We start from the raw sequence: 26639 nt of genomic DNA on the forward strand, positions 1-26639 counted from the left end.
TCCCTGGCAGACTTAAAGGCACACCAAGTGAATCTGCAGGCGGCCACCGAGTCCCCACAGCTATCCTCTCCCGCCCCTTCCTCCGGTCTGCCCCATGAACGATTCAGACACCCACCTCCTCTGCCCAGGTACTTTGCTCCAGAAGCCATTCCAATTCTGCACGTATGTATATGCAGAATAGATTACGACCATTTGCATATATCCAGTTATTCTACATCACATCTTCTACTTCCGAGTTGGGGGCTTTGAAAGGATTTGGCATTCTTGGCGTGAACGGGGTGGGAGGGTGGGGGGAAGTGGGTGAGGGAAAGAGATGGGAAGTGAAGGCAGGAGGGGCAGCGCCGATTGTGGAGGAACAAAGGGCGGCCTGGGCACCGCCAAGCCCCACTTCTCTAGCTGCAGACGGCTTGCTGAGCCCTTGTTCACCAGACTTCACCAGTTACTGGCTGTAGGTTTTCAGGTATTTCTTCCATGAGAGCTAGAAACCTGGACAGGGCACAAAGTTCTCCATCACATGCCACATCCTGCACTTGCCCAGCGAAGCGGCAGACACACAGGATGTGTACGACAACCCCGACTCTGTCTTGTCTTCTTCTGCCGCCCCCCTGCCCCGCCTCCATTCGGCCGAAAAAGGAGCCACACCTCTCCATTCTCCAGGCTCCCAACACTGGCCTTTTTTTCTGGCCACTAAGGAGAAATACCCTGCACGTTCCAGGGACCAGGAGCGATCCCCCAACCCCTTCTGGGTCCTGGGCAACTGGGTCAGAGCAGCCGTTCTGCCATGGTAGGACCCGGCACTCCTCCTGCCTTGCAGCCCAATCCCACCCGCTGCCCTTGGCTAGGGCCTGGCGCTTGGGCTGCCCTCCATCCATCCCCACGGCCCCTTCCCCACCTGGACTCACAGTCGTGAAGTTGTGGGGGCCGCAGGGCTCGCCCCGGAAGCGGCAGGAGAGCAGCATCTCCTCGAGCTGGTGGCCCAGCCGGTCCAGCAGGCGCTGTGTGGACGGCTTCCGCGGGGGCAGGGGCGGCAGGTAGTGGGAGAAGTTCAGCAGGTTGCCCAGCCAGAGCCAGTGGGGGTCCCGCAGCAGGGCCCGGGTGCTGGGCACCGGCTGCAGGTGCTTGTTGAGGAGCCCCAGCCAGTAGCCGCCCAGGTAGAGGTCCGCTCGGCTCATCCGGTGCAGCAGGAGGAGGTTGTTGTTGCAGAAGGTGACGGCGGGGAAGGTGAGGTTGTGGGCGTAGAGGATGTGCACCTTGGTGTGGACGGGCCAGGAGAGCAGGTAGTGGATGCGGTTGGACGACCAGGTGAAGAAGAGGCCCAGGGAGGTCAGGAAGGCCGCGAGCCACAAGGCCCGGTGAGGGCAGGAGAGGTGCCCTGAGAAGACCTGGCGGAGTCCGTGGAACTTGGTTTGCTCCAGCAAGAAGAGAGAGGGGTCCACCCCACGGCCAGCCCAGCCGCCTTCCATCTCCGCTCTCTTCAGCTAGTCCTGTTCTCCTGGCTGCTGGGAGCTCATTCCTGCCTCCTCCTCCTCCTCCTCCTCCTCAATCTGTTGCTCCACTGGGGCTGCAGCTCCTCTGTGACTTCGGCGGAGACTTTCGAGCTCAGAGATGTGGAGAGGCTCTGAGCACTGCCTGCAGCCTCCCTGGGCGGCGGCGGCGGCAGCAGCAGCAGCAGCTCGAAACGTCAGCAGCATCTACTGCTTCCAAGGAGGCAGGCAGTGTGTCTAGAGAACTGTCTGGCTCAGGCTTCCAGAGCCACCTCGAGCATGCATGCCAGAGCCCAGCCAGGCAGGGAGAGGAGGAGGAGAGGAGAAGAAGAAGAGGAAGAAGGCAGAGAGGGGAGGCACGGGGGGGGGGGAGGGAGGAGGAGGAAGGGAGGTGCTTGTTGGAAGAAGAGGGATTGACAGAGAGAGAAAAGGGTGCTGCTGCAGGTGCTGGAAGTTGGAACAATGCAGAGAAGGGGGTAGGAGGGGGAGAGAGGCAGAGAAGCACTCAGAGAGAGAGTCCGCACGGATCTGGTGGGAAGGAAATGGCGCCTGACAGACAGCCAGACAAGCCCAAGTGCCGTCTTCCCCCCCCCCACCCCCTGCAGTCAGTTCAATTGACTGAAGAGCTTGTTCTGAGCGATGCCCTTCCAGCAGCTCCGAGCTGCAGCATCCTTAATGCACACTCAGGCACAGCAGCCATGCCAGTCCCCGGCTGTCACTGAGGAGGCTTGCACTGACACAGCCCTACGGCCCGGATTGGCTCTCTGGCAAATGCTTTCTTTGCTTTTGTTTCTCCCTGTGTGCCCAGGTGCTCTTGCAGGCTCAGTGTGGCCTCTCCTGTCCTCAATGACTTGGAAGGCAGGTAGGGGTGTGTGTGTGTGTGTGTGTGTGTGTGTGTGTGTGTGTGAGAGAGAGAGAGAGAGAGAGAGAGAGAGAGAGAGAGAGAGAGAGAGAGAGAGAGGTGTCTCAAATGCCTGCAGAATCTGATTAAATGTCTATGCTATTTACATGCAATTAGCTTACTGGGGAGCTACAAGAGGACCATACATTACATTAAATGGGGGTAATACAGAACTTTGGGCCAGTGCACAGTGGATAACTGGCGGTCCAGCTCTGTGTGAAGAGAATACGTATCCACGGATCCAATATGCAGGGCAAATCCCCGTAGGCAGCAGTACCAGTGCTTCTATGCACTGATGCATCAGCTTTCAGATGACTTCTGCTTCTCTTAGCCCAGACTTATGTCCTGGAGCACAATCTTGTCTCAGGAATTGCAACAGCCGGATGAAACCCAGCAGTAGAGCAGTGGGCTTGCTTGGCGGGGACAGGCCGCTGCCCCCCACCTGAACCTGGGGTGCCATGGGGGAGGGGGAGCCATGGTGGCCCCCCAGACCTCAGTGTCCCAGAGACATTCCCCCCACCCCTATCGTCCAATGGGGGCTCTGCCCCCGAGACCCAGGAACCAACACAGATCTTGATTCGCCATCATTGTGAAGCGCTTTGCAACAGTGCACAGGTCCCCAAATAAAGCCTCCTGCTTGCCGTCCCTTAGGGATCAGCTTCCCTCTCTTAGGACTTACATGATTGCCCAGGGGACCCTCTCAAACTGATTCTCATTGACTATCACTGGGGCCCCCAGAGAACATAGAAAGGTGTCCTCAGGGACTACTCCCAACAAAGAAGTCCCCTCTCTGGGTCTTGCCTGAGCATCTTTCACAACTGTTTTTGGCTGCCTTTTGAGTATCAAGAGTAAGTTCTTCAAGAGCACGGAGTAGCTGGCATTTGCTTTTACCGATTAGAGTGTCTTCTGGAGGAAGCTTATGTTTTTAAGTCTAGTATTACTTCCCATGAACCCTCAACATAGAAATGCAAGTAAAATAGAGTAACTCAGGAACTTCCTACTCTAAAGAGCATGTCCATCTTTGAATGGAATTCAAACTGTGGGATTTTTTTGCGGGGGGGGGGGGGCAATGCCCATCTTTCCTGCAGCAGAAAATATTAGAACAGGCCCTTGCAACTTGTGGCCCACCAAGCAGAATGCAGCTCGTGAGCCGCATACGGAGGCCTATCAGAGGCTCCAGAAGTATTTGCTGCCTGTCTGCTTGGTGGGGCACAATTATGCAGGCCTGTCAATCAGAATACTGGTAGCCTCAGAAGGAGATACACTTTGTGCTGATTTCAGGGGAAGAGTGGGTTGTGACAGATGGGAGGGAGACAGGCTGTGTGTGCACTGGGGGTGGCAAAGAAGTTTTAATTTTGCTGTGTTCACATTGGAATATTTGCTCTGGAAGGCAGGGCTTATGGATCAGAAACGTGAAGTCCCAGAATGGGTTGCAATATAGCCTCCATATCCATTAATCCACCCAGACACCTATGGATGCATGAATGAATAGCCTACCTTGGCTGATTGGCAAGAAATGGTTTGTGTTCTCTTGGTGCATTGATAGTGCTGAGATATCCAATTCCCCTGTCCTATTTACTCAGGCTAGGAGTTGGTAGGATTAAGGGTACCATTTTAGTATGTGTGTGCACACACAGGTGCATGCGAGATTTCAATAGTAGTGATGAGGTTGGGATCTGGGGTACATCCTTCCAGACTACAATAAATTGTGGCCTTTCCCACAAGTTGCCAGCACAATTGGACTGTGTAGACACAGTCCTGCAGGCTTTTGCTCTCCCTTCTGCTTTCTTATTATCTGGCCACATGAAAAGCAGGGAGCTAGCATGGTTTCAGCAGTGCCACCTGCTGGTCAGCTCTTGCATTCAGTGATTAACGCACAGTTGCCACAAAACTAGTATGGTTAAAAATCACGGATTGCAATATATGACCAGCAGGTTGCGCTGCCAGAATTGCGCTAGTTCCCTGCTTTACATGTGGCCAGATATTAAGAAAGTGGAAAGGAGGAGAGTGATTGCCTGGCTCTACTGTGTGTAGAGCCAGTCAGATAGTGCTGGCAACTTGCAGGAAAGCCCATACACTATTGCCGCCTGGATGTACCCTTAGTCTGAAACCCAGGGTAGGGCGGAAGTAAAACAGAGTTGGATACGATCCAAAAAAGGGTTCAGATGATTCCATTTTATTAGGCCAGCTGAGTTGGTGAAGGTAGCAAGTTTTCAAGTGGCACAAAGTTCTTCTGACCTATTTGTTTTCCAGCCAGAAGGAGAGGTCTGAGCATCCTGAAAGCCTGCTAATCTCACAAACGTAGTACTCTCACAAACCTAAGTATCCTGGCTTGGGGCCAGGGTACTTAAGAGAGTGTCTTCTTTGTTGTGAACCCTGTCGCCTATTAAGATCATCTGGAGAGGTCCAGTTATGGTTGCCGCCAGCTCATTTGGTGGTGACCTGGGACCGGGCCTTTTCTGTGGCTGCCACGGGGGCTCTGGAATATGCTCCCTGTTGAAATAAGACCATCTTCTTTTCTGTTTGCTTTTAGGAAGAACCTCAAGACGTACCTGTTTTCCCAGGCTTTTACTGAGATTTTAAATTATTCAATATTTTTTTAATCTTCTGAGATTGTTTTTACTTGTTTTGTGAATTTTAACTGTTATAATATTGTTTACATCTGCTATGTTTTTAACTTTATACATTGCCTAGAGATGTCTATATCAGGCAGTATAAAAATATGATAAATAAATAACTAATAAACACAGTTGATCAAATACAAGAGATCATCCTCTCAAAAACCGTGTAGATCCAGAACAGACCAGAGGCCATAAAGTACAAATATTCTCCCAAGGTAACTTCCCTCTTCCATGAGATAGAAACAATGGACTTGCTGTGCAGGGTTTTCTGCGCTGCGTGTGCCACCAGCAGAGGGCATGAATGAGCAAGGTAACTGGGCATCAATTTTTCAAATGATGCCTGCAGTTGTGCCTTTTGCAGCAGCTTAATCTTGAATGATTAACAGATGAAGCTTTGTCAGATGTGGAGAGAAACATGACGCTGCCAATCAGCACAGCTACAGCGGTCAGTTGAAAAGCTGCCATTTCCAAGAGAAGCTTACAGAGACAGGTCATTACAAAGGACTCAAAGAAGCAATTTAAGCCAGATGCTACACTGAAAGGCCACCTGTCCCTGGCAGAAACTTCCTTCCTTTTCCTTATTGGGATTGCCAGTTCCTGTGCCTTGAACAGCAGGCTACAGAGGGACAGCAGCAGGTAATAATGCTTATGTTTGAGCCTTGAAAGTCTTCACCAGCTGATTTCTGGAGACTAAGCTGTTGGTAATGAGCAGGTGGTTTTTCTTTTGTTTTCTGGTCAACTGGTCACCCTGTCAAACATGTCAGCCAGTTATCTACTGACTCTGCATCAAACTCCCACCTGCTAAGTCTGCCCAAAGAAACTGACCCAATGGAGTGCCTCTCCGTGGTGACAAGGACACAGCTAAATGGGGCTCAGCCCAGCCAAGTGCTACCAGATAAGAGTATAGTTGTTCTGGTAAGAACTAATCTGCCTAGTGCCTACTTTCCTTTCACTATAATCTTAACTGATCATTATCATCCTCACAAGTCAGCCCACTTCAGCCCTAAACATCATCACAAACTATGCCGCTGAGGTGTCCCTATGTGTCTCTACAATTGTACCAAATTTGGTCCAAATTGGTTCCCACTTGTGCCTCAAATGTTCATGTGTCTGCCATCTTGAATTGGGGTGGATGACATCATCAGAAACGATGCCATTGAGGCGTCCCTTTGTGTCGCTCACTACAACTGTACCAAATTTGGTTCAAATCGGTTAGGCGTCCCTATGTGTCCCTATAGCTGTAGCAGATTTGGTTTAAATAGGTTAGGCAGTTCACAAGTTGGCCCACTTGCACCTTAAATATTCATGCGTCTGCCACCTTGAATCAGGGTGGATGGCATCATCACAAACTACACCACTGAGCTATCCCTATGTGTCACTCATTACAACGGTGGCAAATTTGGTTCAAATCAGTGAGGCGGTTCACAACTTGCGTCTCAAATGTTTACACATCCACCATCTTGAATTGGGGAGGATGACATCATCACAAACTATGCCACTGAGGTGTCCCTTTGAGTCCCAACAACTGCATCCGTTTTGTTTCATATGGTCCAGCCAATTGCTAAGTTGATAGGGTGGGAGAATCACACACGGAGAGTCACACACACACACACACAGAGCTGGGTGATCTTATACGCTTACTTTCCTTAAAGGAAAGTAGCTAAAAGGTATAGGAACTAAAACTGCCAGAGATAAGTGAAACTCACCCAGGCTGAGACTGAGTGCCAGGTTTGTAAATTTTTCCTCTTCCTCAGCCAACTCTCTGTCTTGTCCACCTGTACTACTTAGGATTCCTGTTGCTCAACAAGAGAATACATTTTCCTCCTTGGTGTTTCTTACAGTCTCCATACGGCCACTGCTGTCCAACCAGGGTTTCCCCATGTCCCAAACTTTCTCCGGCAAAAGTATCCTTCACAGGGCCCTGTTCTTTCCTAGTAAAGATGCCAGCTTTAGAGGGCAATGCTGCCACCTAGTGACCACAGAGTGTATATAGTTTATTGTGTGAAGGATGAAGAAAGCGGGGGAGTCATGATTTTGTTCTTAGAAGGATGCCTTCAGGGGCAGCAGTCTGTTATGCATGCAGACTTTGATCATACAAGGAGATCCATATAGGGAAACCTGCTGGACTGGAGCATCTTCAGTTTTAGCTCTGACTGCCTAAACCAAAAGGTAAAAGGTAAAGTCGGTGTCAACTCCTGGCAACCACAGAGCCATGTGGTTGTCTTTGGTAGAATACAGGAGGGGTTTACCATTGCCATATCCTGTGCAGTATGAGATGATGCCTTTCAGCACCTTCCTATATCGCTGCTGCCTGATATAGGTGTTTCCCATAGTCTAGAAACATACCAGCTGGGATTTGAACCAGCAACTGCTGCATAATGAGAACTCTGTGGGGTTGTTCTCATGCCCAGTCCTGCCCAGGTACGGCAGTGCCAGTGGGTAGAACTAGTCATGAGAACTACCGGGACTGATTCCAGCGTTCCTCTGTGGAGTAGCCCAAGTTTTCTACCCAGGCTAAAAGTGAGGTAGATCCTGGCCATGTGGATGCTTGGGCTTCCAGCAGCCCCAGTGTCCATAGAGCCAGGTGGAAAGAGCGCCCAGCAGTGTGGAATTTCCCCAACACACTATACTCCTCATGCAGTGCATTGTGGGAAACTAGAGGACTTTCTCCTTTGGATCTCAGTTCTGCCGATCGCTGCTGTACCGCTTGTGTGGGCGTGTGATCAGCAGAGCAAGGAAGAGACACTGGTTGTCTGGGAGGAGGCAGCTAGGAGCCTCCCTCCCCCCTGCCTCCCCCTCAGCCCACCAGTTTGGCTGTGTGAATGACCTATGTCTGTGTGTAAGTGTAAATTTTCAAGCTAATGATCCCAATCCAAATCTGAATGCAAAAATCCAAATTAGTATTCTCCTTGTTTCTTTTGACATACCCCATTACAGATGCTGCTGGGTTTTAGAGAAAACAAGGTGCAAACATACTGAGAGTGACAAACTGCAGATGCTTTGGTGATGGCCCTAAAATATACCAACAAGCCTTAAGAACCTTGTTTAGAAGCATCCCTCAAACTTGAATTTCAAATATGACATTTTGGGGGAAATACATAAAGTCACATTTGCATAGTGAAATGTTTGCCAAATACTGCATTTACACAAATGTTATTTCAGCACTAGAGGAAACTGAGAGTCTGTAGGGAGAGGGGTGGTAAATTGCAGCCAACCTCTGTAATTATGCAGGGGAACATATCACGACTAATCCTGATCTAAGTGCTGTAAAAACAACAGTTGGGCACATGACTGCAGCTAGAGTTCAAATGAATATTTGTTTCATATCTAAATTTGGGCAGAGCCTCACGTTTCCAAGGTGTGTGAATCCGAAGGTACCATGCTATAGGGTTTACATGAATCAAATTCTGTGATTCGATTTGAGGTTGAATTGAATTGCAGAACTATCAAATTGATTTGTTGAGAACAGTTGGCTTAGCTGGCTGTCTTAACAAATCACCCTCGAATCACCCAAATCAATTTGGGTGATTCGACTGCAATTTTGAGGCCTATTTCCCTGGCAAAACGGGCCTCAAAATGGCATTTGAATCACCCGAATCGATTCAGGTCGAATCGAGGTGATTCACTTCAACCTTGAATCAGGCCCTCTATTTTGAGGGCAATTCGATTCAAGGTCAAATCTGTGAGTTGCCTCAGAGTTGATCCGACTCAATTTGGCCTTGAATCAAATTGCACACTCCTACCATGCTGGTCACTGCATTGCATTGGAGTGCACATGCATTGGAGGTAGGGACCAGATGAGTCAGGAGGGCTGAGTGAAGGCATTAGGCCAGGGCACTGACACCAAACTTGAGTCCCATAGCTAAAACCCCTTGAGCCACAGGCCCCTGAGCAAGGACCCCAAAGACTGCGGTCTCTGAGCCAGATTCCATCAATGGCTAGAGGGCAACTCTCTCTCTCTCTCTCTCTCTCTGCTATGTTGGATAGGAACGTGAGCTTAATTATTTTTGGACCGGGGGGGCTGCTGTAGGAGAGAGACGGAGGAGGAGGAGGAGGAGGAGGAGGAGGAGGTTTTCTGAGGAGAGACTTTGTGAGGGAAAGGTAGAAGGAGATCTGGAGGATAAATTAGATTATGAAGATTATGAGACCCCAGACAGGAGAAAGAACCAAGAAGGAACTATTGAAATGGAGACGAGAACAGCAACTTCCCGCACTTGAGCATCTTTCCTTCTGCTACAGAGGCAGCACCAACAGGAATCGGGGAACTGGGGCTGAAGAGTGGCAAATAAAGGAAGGAAGAGCTGCTTCACCCATCTTGTGGATTACAAAATTTGTCAGACGCCTTCCTCTTCTACCATGGTGAATAACCACCATTTGAGGGAACCTGATCCAGTACTTTAATATAAATAATAATATGGATATCGCATGTTTACAAGTGTAGTAATTTTAAGTTGAGGTATATATTTTAGTACTTCTACCCATTTATGACTTCTTTCAATTTGCCCCTAAATTCATTTCCTTTGGTCTCTGGACTCTGGAGAGTGGATTCTGGGTAAATAGTGGGAGGTTACACTAGCACCTGAGGGCCTCAGCCTCATGCTCCACAAAGCCCATTTGCCAATGCAGACAACTTGCCTGGAAAGGAACTGTGGCGAGGCAATGAAGTACTAGGCTCCAGGCCAGAGTGCTGCCCCTTTAAGGCTCTCCACTTCTTAGCCAGAGGGCTGACATACATGCTGGTGTCCTCCTCAAGTTGGCCACATACATGGGTTTCCAAGACAGCCTCCCATCCAGCTGCAGAACAGACCCAGAGCTGTTTAGCTTCAGCAAGACTGCTGCGTCTTATGCCTTCAGACTGCAGCCCCAGTTTAGTCTATAGCCCTGGAAAGCCACCAGAGATGGTGGCTTTCCCAAGGCCACCTTTGATATTCACAAGCAGAGGCTTTAACTTTGAGTGACATACAGTCATGTGTCTCTTTCCTCTTGTTCATATTTTTAAATCCAAAAGCACCCTTGGGAAGCTGCAAGTTTAAGCGGAGAGGGGAGGGGCTGCTAGACCCTTTTCCCGCTACTGTTCTGCTCAAAACTGATCCCGCAACTGCTTTTCCAGTCAGGCGGAAAAGGCTTGTATCTTTTCTGCCTGCGGGTGGAAAAGCAGCTCTGTGTGTGTGTGAGAGAGAGAGAGAGAGAGAGATAGATAGATAGATAGAGAGAGAGAGATTTTGAGCAGAAATACAGCTGGAAGGGAAAGGATTAAGAAGCCCTTCCCCTCTCCTGCTATTCCTTTACTGGAACTTGCAGCATCCAGCTTTGGGTTAAAAAAGAGAGAGGGTAGTTACATGTGACTGTTTGCCACATCTAGTTTGGGCCTGAGAGTCAGGCTATATAGGACATGGGAGATCTGTGATCAAGCCTCTGGACATTTCTCGAGCAGCTGCAAAGGGCTTCACATTTGATCAGAGCACTGGCATTGGGGGAAAAGAGTGCCTAACCATTCTCCCTCATACGTCCCCCCTAATCTAAATTTATCCCTTCCGAAGCTGCTGTGAGAGGAAAAATAAATAAATCAGGGACCTGTATTCTCCTCTGAGGGCTAACAGCAACCTTTGTGAGGGGATGATTTAGGCCTGGGAAATGGCATGGGAGAACGGATTAAGCTACCCCTCTCCCAGGCACTTATTGAACATCCAGCAATGCTTTAAAGTAAAACTAAGCAATTTGCAAGATCTGATCCTGGATCTCGCCCGCAACAAGCCATCAAGGATGGGGCTGGTCCTCAGTGCACCTGCTTTGCATGCAGAGGGTCTCAGGTCCACTCCCGGGCATCTCCAGGTAGGACTGAGAAAGGCTTGAAACCTTAAGAGAGCCACTGCCAGTCGGTAGACCATAATACTGAGTTAGGTGGACCAACTGTCTGTCAGTAGGAGGCAGCTTCCATTTGGTCCTGGGTGAGGAGGCCTGGAATCCGAGTTCCCTACCACACGGTCTAAAAGTTAATTACTGCACCTTACAGTGTCTCCTACATGACGGCTGTCATACTCCATCTCCATTTTCCAGGGTCTCCCACTGCTTGTGGAAGTGGCTCCTAAAGTGCAGCACAAGTTTCTGTCTCCATGAGGTTTTTCACACATGGCTTTGTGCCTCAGGGTATCTGAAGATGTTTACTTCGGAGGGTGGGGGGGTTAAAATGACAGCCCACATAGCTGTCGGCTTCTCCCCGCACTCCCTGGCAGATCTTTTTCCTGTGCGTTCGCATCTCCCTGGTCCGGGTTTCCCCTCCAACCAATCACAAATTACAGCACAGAGGAAGAGGGGAGAGAGCTATTCGAAAATAGTGCGCAGAAGCCTGAAATCGGACTGCCTGCCTCATTTGGAGGCAGGCAGGGCTGAGGATGGGAGCTCTTCACCCGCCCTCCCAGCTCCTCCCTCCCAGCTCCTCCCTCCCGGACAGTCAGTGGCCAGCGGCCGTGACGGTGAGTGCTCTAGAGACTCCAGGCCAGTCTGCCGCTGCCCTCCCAGCCACCCTGCCCCTGCCCCAGAGCAGCTTCCCTTCATCATTTGGGAGGCAGGAGAGCTGCCCTCACCGCCATCCCACTCTGCTGCTGCTCAGTGGCAGGTTTTAAAAGTAAAACAAAAACCCGCCCCTAGGTGGCAATGCCCGTCTCCTCCTGCCCAGTCCCTATCCTGATTTCTGCCCACGCAGTGTTCTGTTGGCAACCCGCCCCCCACAGTGCTTGTAATTGCAAATCACTTAGAGCAGACCATACCCCAAACAGCTGAGTTTTGGAAAACGCAGATTTACTGGCATGACCAACACAAACATAACAGAGAAAACTGCAGGGCATAACAGAACCCCTGGGTTATTTTTCAAAAGCCTCTGAAACTAGAGGATTTTTAAAAACCGGATATACTCCGGGCTAAGCCAGAATTCGCAGCCTCCATTCGGAGGAAATCAAAGTCCTGTCTGTCCTGGTCCCTGATAGCCCGCAGGGATGTCAGGGGAAATCCAGCTAATATGTGGACTGGCACACTCCAATCAGGAGTGGATTCACAATAAAAGCCCTGCAGAAACAGAGGGCTGAAAAGCAAGGTGTCCATTAAACATCCATTAAACGACTGTATACACAGTCGGTGAGGATCTCTACCCACAACAGCAATCCTTTAGCATAGCTGAAAAATAACAGGAGGTTGGAATATTCCCCCAACTTTCTAACACAGCCCCTGAGAAAGCTGGTGCATGTGCACTTCTTTGACAGCAGGGGGCAACACACAGACACTCATACGGAGATGGAGGGGAACTGTGTGGGTGGACAGGAAGTGAGTGCAACTCATTCCCTTCCACCAAGTGAGGGGGCCACTGGAAGTCCTAATGGCATCCTGCCTGAGAGCTCCCAGGACTTGAGGCTGGCCTAGCCAGGGTCTTTGCACCCATTGATGCTTCCCAGGAGCAGCCAGGCAACTGGAGTCCTTTTGCAATGAAGGCCGGCAGCTACCTCTTTGCCACCAAATGGACCGCGAGGGGGCGCAGAATGGGGCTTGGAAAATGTGTGCCCTCTAAGCCTTATTCCCACCTCCCTGTGATTGTGTATGGCTCCCTACTTGTCCCCTGCTAAATGAGCCAAGAGGCACCTTTTAAAAGTGGTGGTTCTCTTTATTGAGCAAGGGGAGAGCAACTGGCCCTATCCAACCCCAGCACAGCATCCCTCCAGTGGCTGCTCCTGGTGTCTCTCTTAGGTTTCTTTTTTAGATGGTGAGCCCTTTGGGGTCAGGCGGCCATTTTATTTATATCTATGTAAACCGCTTTGGGAACTTCTGTTGAAAAGCGGTTTATAAATATTCATCATATTCATATTTGTCTGTATCCTATTTCTGAACTCCATGTGAGGATGACCAAGGTCTGGATGACCATGTGAGGATCAAGCATGGTAGTGAATGCCCAGTTTTTGCAGAAAATGGCAGGGAACCATTAAACCAGGGCTGCTCAACTTCGGCCCTCCTGCAGCTCCCATAATCCCTGGCTACAGGCCACTATGGCTGGGGATTATGGGAGTTGTAGTCTGGGGGGCTAAATTGAGCAGCTCCCATAATCCCTGGCTACAGGCCACTATGGATGGGGATTATGGGAGTTGTAGTCGGGGGGGGCTAAATTGAGCAGCTCCCATAATCCCTGGCTACAGGCCACTGTGGCTGGGGATTATGGGAGTTGTAGTCCAAAAATAGCTGGGGGGGCGGGCTAAGTTGAGCAGGCCTGCAAAACCCACCCCTCTAGCAGATACCTAGGCCCTGTTTGCAGAGCACTGGCATATGGGAGACTGGGCTCAGCCGATTCTCACCCCCGTGGTTATAGTGGGATGCTTACTAGCCTTTCCCTCTCATCATCCCCAATACATTAAAAAGGTGAGGAGAGAAGGATGAGAAACTGGGCAATGAAGGGACTGGGCATGGGAGGGGTAGTTGACCATGTCTGTGACCGCATGTTTACATGTGGGTGCAGGGGGTAGACTTTTCTCCCTATACCTCATCTCTTTGACTACATATGTGTGTGCCTAGCCCTGTCCACATGTTATGTTCAACCCTCGTACAATGGATGTTCCGTGTACACAGACACCATCATTCATGCATTACGTTGAACACAGGTACAGCAGGACACCTCCATGCATTTGAACGGCTTGTGCCCAGGTTCAGTTTTAAAACAAATGCAGGTACAGTCATTCACACAAAAATGCTTACGAGTGTACAGACATCTGTACACTTGTACAATATAATGCCTGAATAGGGCTGGTGTGTTTGCATGCATGTGGCTGGAAGGATTTCAAGGGACCCCTTTCTCTTCACTAACTATATATGTAAAGCAATAATATGTGTGCATGGCATATGGTTATGTATGTGAGAACAAAAATGCATGTTTGTGGGTGACTGTGTGCACAGTGTTTGCATGGGTGAAGAGAGTGGATGCAGGCCAGGCCTACTCAACTTAGCCCCCCCCCCACTGTTTTTGGACTACAACTCCCATAATCCCCAGCCACAGTGGCCAATAGCCAGGGATTATGGGAGTTGTAGGCCAACATCTGCAGGAGGGCCTAAGCTGAGTAGCCCTGGTGTAGGCCTATCCCTCTGCCCCTTCCCTACAACTGGAAATTACTGCATGTCCTCACTTGCAAAGTCATCTTTTATAGCCTTTACTTACTGAAACATTAACAACACCTAATAGCAAATGTCCAGCAAGTGTGGCTTATTGCCATCCAGTTATTTAACTAGGCTGCTCTGATGATGATAGTAGCTTTTAAATATCTGAACAATATTCAGGGTTCAGTAGTCTTCAGTTTCTGTAGCAAATGCAATAAACACAGGAGCAGAGGAGGGAGAAGGAAATGCAGTTGTGGGTTCTGGCCACCAGAGGGCATCAAAATCAGCACTATTCAAGAAGTTCCCGGAATTCCATCAGTACGAAGCACAACTCAGAATGCTATAAATTGTGTGCACAAATGCACACACATGCACCCCCCACCCCCGTGTGTGTCTTACTCCCTGAGAATGACAAAAATGTACAATACATGTCTCCAATACATGTCTGTTATTTAAGAAAGTCTATGAATTGAGCACACCTATAGTTTACAACTTTTACAATAATATATTCTGGTACCAGACAGGGCCTGAAAACAGAGCCCTCTGACCATTGTGGCTGGTGATGGCCCTGAGGCCATTGTGGCTGGGGATGATGGGAGTTGTAGTCCAACAACCTCTAGGGATCTGAGGATCCCTGATCTAAGGTATACAGCTAAGAAAAATTGCTGCGAGGGAGAACGCTCCGCCCCCCCCCCGCCCTTGTCCGTTTGTTTTCTGGCAACTCCTGAAAAGAATTCAAAGCAAAAATGCCCAGGCTAAAGACAGCTAATCAAAAGCTAGCTTAAACAAGCTTCTCTCCCACCCTTGTCTGGTGGTTAGAACAAAGGGAAGGCAAAAGGATACCTCTGTTCTGGTCTGGAAAAAGGCTGGAGACAGCCAGTGTGTGTGTGTGTGTGTGTGTATGTGTTGGCCTGTGGAAAGTCCTCTAGAAGGGAGGCGGGAACTATCAGGTTTCAGGATCAAAGCGTAATGTCAGGCCAGACAGCATCTTTCATCTTGGATAAGAAGAGGAGGTGGTGTCACAGATCACAAAAGACGGTGGTACGTATGTATTTTTATCCTGCTTGTCTTTGAACTATAATCAAGGTAACTTGAAAACACTAAAAGCACATCGAAGCTTAAAAACCCCAGAAACACTACAAATATATACACAGCAGGCCCACTAATGAGGCCAGGTGAGGCAACTGCCTCAGGCGGTGGTGGATTGTGGCAAGAGGCGGACTGGCTGCCTCCACAGATCCACTGCGCCAGGAGGTGGGGCCAGGCTGAGCAAACCAGAGCTTGTTTCTGCTGGTTTGGAGTCCAGTCTGGTCAACCCTAGCCCACGGCACTGAGGAGCATGTAATGGCGTATATGGGGTGTCTGGTGTTTGTGAGTGAGCAGAGAAAGAGATGTCGTAGGGCTTATTTTTGGACCTTTCTCCAGGTCTTTTGGTTTTATACCTATTTAACTGTCATAGTTTCCCTCAAAGAATACTGGGAATTAGAAGGCCTGTTCCCACAATCAACAGCTGGGTAGGATGAGCGTTCAGCTGGGCTCCAAGCCCTGTGAGAGGAGAGGAGAGCTGGTCTTGTGGTAGCAAGCATGACTTGTCCCCTTAGCTAAGCAGGGTCTGCCTTGGTTGCATATGGATGGGAGACTAGAAGTGTGAGCACTGTAAGATATTCCCCTCAGGGGATGAAGCCGCTCTGGGAAGAGCATCTAGGTTCCAAATTCACTCTCTGGCTTCTCCAAGATAGGGCTGAGAGAGATTCCTGCCTGCAAAGCTGCTGCCAGTCTGTGTAGACAATACTGAGCTAGATAAACCAATGGTCTGACTCAGTATATGGCAGCTTCCTATGTTCCTCCCAAGAACCGGTTATGTGTCAGCAAAAACTGAGGGAGAGGGAGGAGGAGGAGGAGGAGAAGGAGATCATGTTCTAGCAGTGACTTGGGTAGGACAGCGGTGGCCCACCAACATCATTTACCCAGAGGCACATCCCTCCCTGTCCTATCCAGATTGCGGCCAGCACATGGTCACAGCCCCTCTTCCTAGCTTAGTTTCTGCTGACACACAGCCATTTCTTGGGAGCACACATGGAGGTTGGCACCTGGTTGGATGCTCCTCCTACCAGCTTTTGGTCATGAGAATGAGCCCAGAGTCCAATGAGGTGCTGAGTATTCTCAGAGGATCCTGGCCCTGTTTTGCACTGCTTGTGCAAGAGGCAAGCTTGCCTCTGACGGGGAAGGCCATCTGAGAGCAGTAGGGGGAACAGTTTCAGTTTTGCAGCAGAAACAGAATGGTTGGGATCATATAAACCCAGCCACTGTATGATCTCCTCAAGGGCCTGAACAGTCTTCAGATGGAATAGAAACTAGTGACAGTCTACAGCAGGCCTGCTTAACTTTGGCCCTCCTGCAGATGTTGGCCTACAACTCCCATAATCTCTGGCTATTGGCCACTGTGGCTGGGAATTATGGGAGTTTTAGTCCAAAAACAGCTGGGGGGCCTAAGTTGAGCAGGCCTGGTCTACAGGTAAGTTTCCCTCACACTTTCCCCACCAGCCTCAGTTTTATGCAGGAGGCTTTTTCAGTGAGATGCAATAGTTATTAGACACGTTCTGCTATGTGCTGCTGTTTTCACATATCCAACAAGCCTCGTCTTCCAGAACAATAATGTTCAAGGTTTCATAAGAACAAAAGAGGAGCCTCTCTGCATCAGTATAAAGGCCTGTTTAGTTCAGCATCCTGTTTCCCACAGTGGCCAACCTGATGGAAGCAGCTCTGGAGAAGACAAGGCTCATACTAGTTCAAATCCCCATTCAGCAATAAAACTAGCTGGGTGACTCTGGGCCAGTCACTTCTCTCTCAGCCTAACCTACTTCACAGGGTTGTTGTGAAAGAGAAACTCAAGTATGTAGTACAGCGCTCTGGGCTCCTTGGAGGAAGAGCGGGATATAAATGTAATAATAATAATAATAATAATAATAATAATAATAAATGCCCAAGTATTTGAAAGAACATTACAAATACTTGGGCATTCTCCAGGCTGATAACATTGCACACACTGAAGTTAAAAGAAAAATTGGAAGTGAATACATCAGGAGAGTTAGAAAAATCCTCAAGTCCAAACTCAATGGCGGGAACACCATACAAGCCATAAACACCTGGGCTTTACCTGTTATCAGATACACTGCAGGAATAATAGATGGGACCCAGGAAGAGCTAGAGACTCTAGATCATAAGACCAGGAAAATCATGACCATCAATCATGCTCTGCACCCCCGCAGTGATGTAGATAGGCTATACCTCCCTCACAGCTCAGGTGGAAGAGGAAAGCTGCAAGTCCATCAAACAGTAGAGGAGGAGAAAAGAGGCCTTGAAGAATATATCAAGGACAGTGAAGAAGATGCACTTCAAATGGTCAGTAATGAGAAACTATTCAACACCAATGAAACAAAGCAGGCCTACAAGAAAGAACAAGTCAAGAACCGAGCAGAAAAATGGAGAAATAGCCCCTGCATGGTCAATATTTGCACAATATAAGTGGAAAATCAGACATCACCAAGACCTAGCAATGGCTTAAGAATGGCAACTTGAAGAAAGAAACAGAGGGTTTAATACTGGCTGCACAAGAACAGGCACTAAGAAGAAATGCAATAAGAGCAAAAGTCGAAAAATCCACAACAAACAGCAAGTGCCGCGTTTGTAAAGAAGCAGATGAAACAGTGGACCACCTAATCAGCTGTTGTAAAAAGATCGCACAGACTGACTACAAACAAAGGCATGACAAGGTAGCAGGGATGATACACTGGAACATCTGCAAAAAATACAAGCTACCTGTAGCCAAGAATTGGTGGGACCATAAAATGGAAAAAGTTGAAGAAAATGAAGATGCAAAAATATTATGGGACTTCCGACTACAAACTGACAAACATCTGCCACACAATACACCAGATATAACTGTAGTCGAGAAGAAAGAAAAACAAGTTAAAATAATCGACATAGCAATACCAGGGGATAGCAGAACAGGAGAAAAAGAAATAGAAAAAATCACCAAATACAAAGATCTACAAATTGAAATTGAAAGGCTGTGGCAGAAAAAGACCAAAATAATCCCAGTGGTCATTGGCGCCCTGGGTGCAGTTCCAAAAGACCTTGAAGAGCACCTCAACACCATAGGGGCCACAGAAATCACCATCAGCCAATTACAAAAAGCAACTTTACTGGGAACAGCCTATATTCTGCGATGATATCTATAACAACAGCAACAACATTGACAATAAAATTCAGCCATCCTAGGTCCTTGGGAAGGACTCGATGTCTGGATAAAACAAAGCAGTCAATAACACCTGTCTGACTGTGTAAACAAGAGATAATAATAAATCATCAAGACAAAGGTAAGTACTACCCCACTTTTGTAGTTTTCCTAGAAGGCAGAGCTTAAAACCTTTAATTAGTGGACAACTGCAGCTAAGACCCAGCTTTCTAGTAAACAAACTATATATATTCTAAATAGTTAATAAAACTAATTATGAAGGTAGAATGCCAGCAGAAAAGCGGGTGCTTCCCAGTTTACTGCATGGAGGTTCCATGTATGATTATCTGCTTGAGGAGCAGAAGTCGTAGGGATGCGCTCAGTGCAAAGCGATCCTGGCTCTCAGGGAACAAGTTCATTCTCTCAAAGCCAAGGTGGCTGACCTGGTCAGAGAGGTATGTGGATGAGACCCTCAGGTATGTGATAGAGGCATCCCACTCCCAGACTGATAGGTCCTTGAGTGTCATGAAGAATTAAGGTCTCAGAGAAGGAGGACATCAGTCTGGGGAAGACAGAAATACTCCCTTAGAAGGAGTATACTTCCTTGGGTCATGAGCCCATATCCTCTCACATGGAGGATACTCTTCTGGGGGTTGGGGGGCCTTCTAGTAGTGGGTGATTCAATCATTAGGGGCATAGAGAGAGGGGTTTGTGACCTGCATGCCAGCCACACGGTGACTTGCCTGCTTGGAACGAAGGTTGCGGACGTCACATAGCATCTAGATAGGCTGTTAGGTTGTGTTGGGGAGGAGACGGCTGTCATGGTAAAAAATAGCAGGGGGAGAATGACTGGCCCTATCCACCCCCAGCATTGTATTTCCAGTGACCGTTGCTGGTGTCTATCTTATGTTTATTTTTAGATTGTGAGCCCTTTGGGGACAGGGATCCATCTTATTTGTTTGTTATCTCTCTGTGTAAACCGCCCTGAGCCATTTTGGGAAGGGCGGTATAGAAATTGAATTAATAATAATAATAATAATAATAATAATAATAATAATAATAAGCAGAAGAAGCAACAATGTTGGGAAATGCAGCCAGGAGGTCCCGGAAGCCAAATTTAGGCTGCGAGGTAGCATACTGAAGTCCAGGACCTCCAGGGTAGCATTTTCTGAAGTGCTAGCTGTTCCATGGGCAGGTCCAGTGAGACAGGCAGACCTGAGGGGTCTCAATGCATGGATTAGATGGTGGTGCCAGGAGGAGGGGTTTAGATTTGTCAGACACTGGGATATATTTTGGGGCAAGCAAAGCCTGTACAAAAAGGGATGGTGTGCATCTGAACCAAGATGGAACCAGACTGCTGGCACTGAAAATCCAAAAGGTTGCAGAGCAGCTTTTAAAATGATGCCTGGGGTATTACCAACAGGGAATGGGTGGTATTTGGTTTGGCCAGCAAAATTTCCTAAGGTGTGAGGGTGCAAACCTTTCAGATAAACCAGAAGGGGACAGAGTAGAACCAGGAATAGAGCAGATGGAAGCACATGACAGCCGGTCAAAAAGGTTAAATGGCTGTAAGGGAGATAGCACACATCAACGCCAGGTGGGAGACTCGGCATATAGGTATTTATATACCGGTGCCAGAAGCCTCCGAGCCAAGATGGGTGAGCTGGAGTGCTTGGCTACTAATGAAAACAGAGATATAGTGGGCATAACAGAAACCTGGTGGAATGGTGAGAACCAGTGGGATACATTCCTGGATACAAACTCTATAGAAAGGACAGTGTGGGGTGGGTAGATTGCGGGTGGAGAGCACTGTACCTTAAAGAAGGGCTAGAATCCAACAAGCTAGAAAACCTAGGAGGACTGGAGTCCTCCACAGAAACATTATGGATGACAATATGAGGACTGAAAGGAAATGTGTTATTAGGGAATGTGCTATTGCCCCCCGGATCAAAATACTGAGAGTGACCTGGAGTTGAGAGAAGCAAATCAGAGAGGTGTCAAAGAGAGACAGAGCTGAAATAATAGGTGACTCACAGCCACCTAATGGTGCAGCGGGGAAGCAACTTGCCTAGAGAGCAGGAGGCTGTTGGTTCAAATCCCCGCTGGTGTGTTTCCCAGAATATGGGAAACGCCTATATTGGGCAGCGGTGATATAGGAAGGTGCTGAAAGACATCATCTCATACTGCCTGGGAGAAAACAATGTTAAACCACTCCTGTCCAAGAAAACCGCATGGCTCTCTGGTTGCCAAGAGTTGACACCGACTCGATGGCACAATCTTTCCTTTTCCACAGACACTTAATGGCACAGAGGGGAAATGACTTGCCTAGGGAGCAAGAAGTTGCTTGTTCCAATCCCCACTGGTATGTTTCCCAGACCTTGGGAAAAACCTATATTGGGCAGCAGTGATATAGGAAGGTGCTGAAAGGCATCGTCTCATACTGCGTGGGAAGAGGCAATGTATTCTGTATTGTATTCCTCTCCTATATTCTGCCATGAAAACCACATGGCTCTGTGGTCTCCAGGAGTCGACACTGACTCAATGGCACGATCTTTCCTTTCTTTCAATTACCTTCACATAGTCTGGGCAAATTCATGTGCGGATATTGTCAGAGGCACCAAACTTCTAGACATGCTAAATGATTGTGCCTTAGAACAGAACCACCCAGAGAGAAGATGACCTTGGACTTAATCCTGAGTGGTGCCCAGGACCCGGTGTGAGGTGTCAGAGTTGTAGAACCATTGCGGAACAGTGACTACAGTGTGACCCAATTCAGCTTACATGTGAGTGGAACATTGCGAAGGCAGTTCAACACAAACACATTGGACTTCAGAAGACGAAACTTCTAAAAAATGAGGAGACTGGTAAAAGGGAAGTTGAAAGAGAACGTCAGGAGAGTCAAATCACTCCAGAAAGCATGGAAATTATTTAAAAGAACTATAGAAGCTCAGTTGGAATGCATGCCAAGAAGGAGGAAAGGTACCACCAAGTTCAAGAGGACACCAGCATGGCTAACAAGTAGAATCAGGGAAGCTATAAAAGGGAAGAAACTTCCTTCAGAAAATGGAAGTCCTGCCCAAATGAAGAGAACAGAAAGGAACATAAACTCTGGCAAAAGAAATGCAGGGAGACAATAAGGGATGCAAAGAGAGAGTTTGAGGAGCATATAGCTAGAAGTGTCAAGGGGAATAACAAAAGCTTCTTTAAATATGTCAGAAGCAGGAAACCTGCCAGGGAGGTGGTTGGACCTTTAGATGATGAGGGTGTGAAAGGGATTATTAAGGAGATTGCAGAGAAGCTGAATAGTTCTTTGCAGCTGTCTTCATGGTGGAGGATACTGACTATATGCCTGTTCCAGAACTGAGCTTCTCAGGCTTGGAGGCTTAAGAAATGGCCAATTGGAGGTGACAATTTATTATTATTTATTATTATTATTATTATTATTATTATTACATTTATATCCTGCTCTTCCTCCAAGGAGCCCAGAGCGGTGTACTACATACTTGAGTTTCTCTTTCACAACAACCCTGTGGAGTAGGTTAGGCTGAGAGAGAAATGACTGGCCCAGAGTCACCCAGCTAGTATTATGGCTGAATGGGGATTTGAACTCGGGTCTCCCCAGTCCTAGTCCAGCACTCTAACCACTATACCACGCTGGAAATTAACAAATCGCCAGGGCCAGAGGGCATCCACCCAAGAGTTCTGAAGGAGCTCAAATGTGGAATTTCTGATCTCCTAGCAAAAATATGTAACTTGTCCCTACAACCAGGCTATATACCATAGAACTGGAAAGTACCTAATATCACTCCAATTTTCAAAAAGAGGATCTGGGGGGATCTGGGAAACTACTGGCCAGTTAGCTAACTTCTATGCCAGGTAAGTTGATGGAATGCATACTTAAGGACAAAATGGTTAAACATATAGAAGAACAGGCTTTGCTGAAGGAGAACCAGCATGGCTTCTGCAAGGGCAAGTCTTGCCCCACTAACCTTTTGGAGTTCTCTGAGAGTGCCAACAGGCATATGGATAAAGGTGATCCGGTTGACATAGTAGACTTTGACTTACAAAGAGCTTTGGCAAACTTCCTTACCAAAGACTCTTGAGTAGACTTGGCAGTCATGGGATAAGGGGACAGGTTCATGTTTGAATTGGTAACTGGCTGAAGGACAGGAAAGAGAGGGTAGGAATAAATGGACAGTTTTCACAATGGAGGGAAGTAAGAAGTGAGTTCCCCAGGGATCTGTACTGGTGCTCTTTAATTATGCTCTTTAATTATCTAGAAGCTGGAGTAAGTAGTGAAGTGGACAGATTTGCAGATGACACTAAATTATTCAGGGTAGTGAAATCCAAAACAGATCGTGAGGAGTTCCAAAACTCCAAACTGGGGTAGATGGGCGACAAAATGTCAAATGCAGTCCAATGTAAGCAAGTGTAAAGTTATGCACATTGGGGCAAACAACCCCAACTGCACATATACATTGATGGGGTCTGAGCTGTTGATGACTCACCAGTAGAGAGATCTTGGGGTCGTGGTGGACAGCTTGTTAAAAGTGTCGACTCAGTTTGCAGCAACTGTGGATAAGGCCAATTCCATGCTAGGGATCATTAGGAATAGGATTGAAAATAAAAATGCTATAATTATAATGCACTTATACAAATCTATGGTGCGGCCACATTTGGAGTACTGTATACAGTTCTGGTCACCATATCGAAAGAAGGATATTGTAGAACTGGAAAAGGTGCAGAAGAAGGCAACCAAGATGATCAGGGGCCTGGAACATCTTCCTTATAAAGGCAAGGCTAAAGCATCTGGGGCTTTTAAAGAGGGAATACTGGGAGACATGATAGAGGTGTATAAAATTATGCATTGACAGGAGGCAATGGTAAACCCCTCCTGTTTTCTACCAAAAGAAAACCACAGAGCTCTGTGGGTGCCAGGAGTTGAAATCAACTTGATGGCACACATTACCTTTTAGAGAGAGTCGAGAGAGAGAAACATTTCTCCCTCTCTCACAACATTAGAACCAGGGGTCATCTCATGAAACTGATGGCCAGGAAATTTAGGACCAACAAAAGGAAGTATTTTTTCACACAGTGCATAATTAATCTATGGCATTCTCTGCCACGGGATGTGGTGATGGCCACTAGTTTGGATGGCTTTAAAAGGGGCTTAGACAAATTCATGGAGGACAGGTCCATCAATGGCTACTAATCTGGCAGCTATAGGCCACCTCCAGCCTCAGAGGCAAGATCCCTCTGAATACTAGTTGCAGGGGAGTAACAGCAAGAGAGAGGGCATGCCTTCACCTCTTGCCTGATATATACCACCTCATATGTACATCTCTAGGTGGTGTACAAAAATTAAAATATTTTAAAATCAACCAGATTAAAATACACAAGACACAATAAGAACAGTAGTATAAAACAGTTATTAAAACAAATTATTAAAATTATTTAAATTCTAATCAAAAGCTTGCAAGAACAGGAGAGTCTTGAGGCCTTCCTGAAAACAAACAGAAAAGGAGATTTCAGCTGGGAACATATTCCAAATGTTTGGTGGGGCAGCCACAGAGAAATCCCAGTCTTGGGTTGCCATCAAACGAGCTGGTAGCAACCGTAACTGGACCTCTCCAGAAGATCATAACAGGCGGCAGAGTTCATGACAAACTACTACTATGAATTTTTATATACCGCTCTTCAACAAGGTTCTCAAAGCGGTTTACATAGAAAAATAAGCAATACATAAATAAGATGGTCTCGTCTCCATAAGGCTCACAATCTAAAAAGAAACATAAGGTAGACACCAGAAACAGCCACTGGAGGGATGCTGTGCTGGGGTCGGAAAGGGCCGGTTGCTCTCCCCCTGCTAAATAGAAGAGAACCACCACTTTAAAAGGTGCCTCTTTGCTCAGTTCCTTCGTGTTGTCCCAGAGACCAATCTGGCTGCCACATTCTGTACCAATGGTAGTTTCTGTACTACATACAAAGGCAGCCCCACGTAGAGCACATTACAATAGTCTAGCCTAGCATATGCACCACTGTTTTAAGTTCATTCACCTCTAGAAATGGACGTAGCTGACATATCAGTCAAAGCTGATAAAAAGTGCTCCTGGCCACCGCCTCAACCTGAGAAACCAGGGAGAGCTTTGGGAGCACTCCTAAGCTATGTGCATGATCTTTCAGTGGGAGTGTAACCTCATGCAGAACATGCTGATCTAAACCATCTCTTGGGTCCCGACCCCCATCAGTACCTCTGTCTTATTTGGATTCAGCTTCAGTTTGTTTTCTCTCTTCCAGCCCATTACAATCTCCAGACAGGCATTTAGGGAAGATATGCCATTTCCTGATGAGTTCAACATGGAGAAGTAGATCTGGGTGTCATCAGCATATTGATAACACCCAGCTCCAAATCCCCTGATGATCTCTCCCAGCGGTTTCATGTAGATGTTAAAAAGCATTGGTATGGAGCCTCGAGGAACTCCACACTTGAGTTCTCGCTTTGCAGAACAACAGTCTCTAAGCGACACCATCTGGAATCTACCAGAGAGGGAGGAGTGGAACCACTGTAAAACAATGCCACCCAATCCCACCTCCCTCAAGCGGTCCAGAAGCATACCATGGTTGATGGTACTGCAAGCTGCAGAGAGATTCAAAAGGATCATCAGAGTCACACTCCCTCTGTAGTCAGCCAGTTGGAGATCATTCATCAGGCCGACCAAGGCAGTCTCAACCCCATAGCCTACACAAAAGCCAGTTTGAAATGGGTCTAGATAGTCTGCATCATACAAGACTGCTTGGAACTGAGAAGCCACCACTCACTCAACCACCTTGCCCAACCATGGAAAATTAGAAACAGATCTGTAATTAGCTAACTCCAAGGGATCCAGTGCAGCTTTCTTCAAAAGCGGTCTAATAATGGCCTCCTTAAGACAAGGAGGCATCCTGCCCTCTCTCAGAGAAGCATTTATAATATTAACCAGATCCCCTCTGATAATATGATTTATCAGATGAGATAAGCCAAGTTGGGCAAAGGTCAACCTCTAACCTCTACTATAGCTTGGAGGTAACCTGCTAAAACAGTTTAAGTCTTGGTGGTGTGATTATGTTCTGGATGCACACAGATCTGGAGACTTAAGAGACACAAACCTTTATCCATGGTTTATTTCTTTATATCAAAAGCCTGCTAGGTGCTGTACAAAAGATAAACTCAAAGGCAAACCTTGTCCAAAGTATACACTTACTAAGTGTCAAATTAGCCATGATGGTTGGCAGGAGACCTGTCTGTTCTAACACAGATTTGCCCTAAGCATATAGAAAGGAGATAGGGGTGTGTGTGTGTGTACGCACATGCACATGTGTGCAAGGGAGGATCTACCATTGTGTGACCATGTGCTCTGCCGACAGGCCACCAGGGGCTTCGCCGGGGATGTTACTGCTGAGCAGAGCCCCCCCGCCCCCCCATTAGCCGCCTCTCCACCCCCCCTGCCATTTGCCACCTCCTGCCTCCACCCTCCCCTCCCTCCTCAGTGCCCTCCCTCCCACCACTGACTTTCATGGCCCCACTAACCATTTGGTCACCACAACCACTTCGCAACCCTTTCCCAGCAGCAGCGTGGTATAATGGGCGGTGACGTGATCATACCACGCTGTGGCCAGCACAGGGCAGCAAGCTGGTCGTGGCTGCAGCAGTGCTTAGTGGGGCTACGGAGGTCAGCAAAGCGGGTGAGTGGAGGCCAGTGATGGGAAGCTGGACTGTGGTGGCGGCCCACCAAAAAGTTTGGACATGGGCCGCCACCATCACTACACCACTGTGTGTATTTGTTTGACAGCAAAAGGGGCATGTGAATGAGGAGAGGAGAGCTGGTCTTGTGGTAGCAAGCATGACTTGTCCCCATAGCTAAGCAGGGTCTGCCCTGGTTGCATCTGGATGGGAGACTTGATGTGTGATCACTGGAAGATATTCCCCTTAGGAGATGGAGCCACTCTGGGAAGAGCAGAAGGTTTCAAGCTCCCTCCCTGGCTTCTTCAAGATAGGGCTGAGAGAGATTCCTGCCTGCAACCTTGGAGAAGCCACTGCCAGTCTGTGAAGACAATACTGAGCTAGATAGACCAATGGTCTGACTCAGTATATGGCAGCTTCCTATGCTTCCTATGTTCCTAAGTCATCAGTCATGGTACAGGCAGTGCATATGAATGGGAGATTAGAAGTGTGAGCACTGCAAGATAGTCCCCTCAGGGGATGGAGCCACTCTGGGAAGAGCATCTAGGTT

At 47.9% G+C, this 26639-nt stretch overlaps 1 protein-coding gene across 3 annotated transcripts in view; it reads right to left on the reverse strand.

The window, feature by feature from the left end:
• Window positions 1–26639, reverse strand: part of ASIC1 (acid sensing ion channel subunit 1) — a 224748-nt gene that overhangs the window by 43923 nt on the left and 154186 nt on the right. The window contains exon 1 of one of the 3 annotated variants that reach the window (XM_053299295.1): window positions 903–1779. The exons of the other annotated variants lie outside the window; for them this stretch is intronic. Coding sequence (XP_053155270.1) covers window positions 903–1463 — 561 coding nt within the window. The 5' untranslated portion in view covers window positions 1464–1779. Of the gene's footprint in view, window positions 1–902; window positions 1780–26639 lie in introns of those variants that run through there. 3 annotated transcript variants of the gene reach the window in all.

Source organism: Hemicordylus capensis, chromosome 2, assembly GCF_027244095.1.
Source record: "Hemicordylus capensis ecotype Gifberg chromosome 2, rHemCap1.1.pri, whole genome shotgun sequence".
Classification (NCBI taxonomy): domain Eukaryota; kingdom Metazoa; phylum Chordata; class Lepidosauria; order Squamata; family Cordylidae; genus Hemicordylus; species Hemicordylus capensis.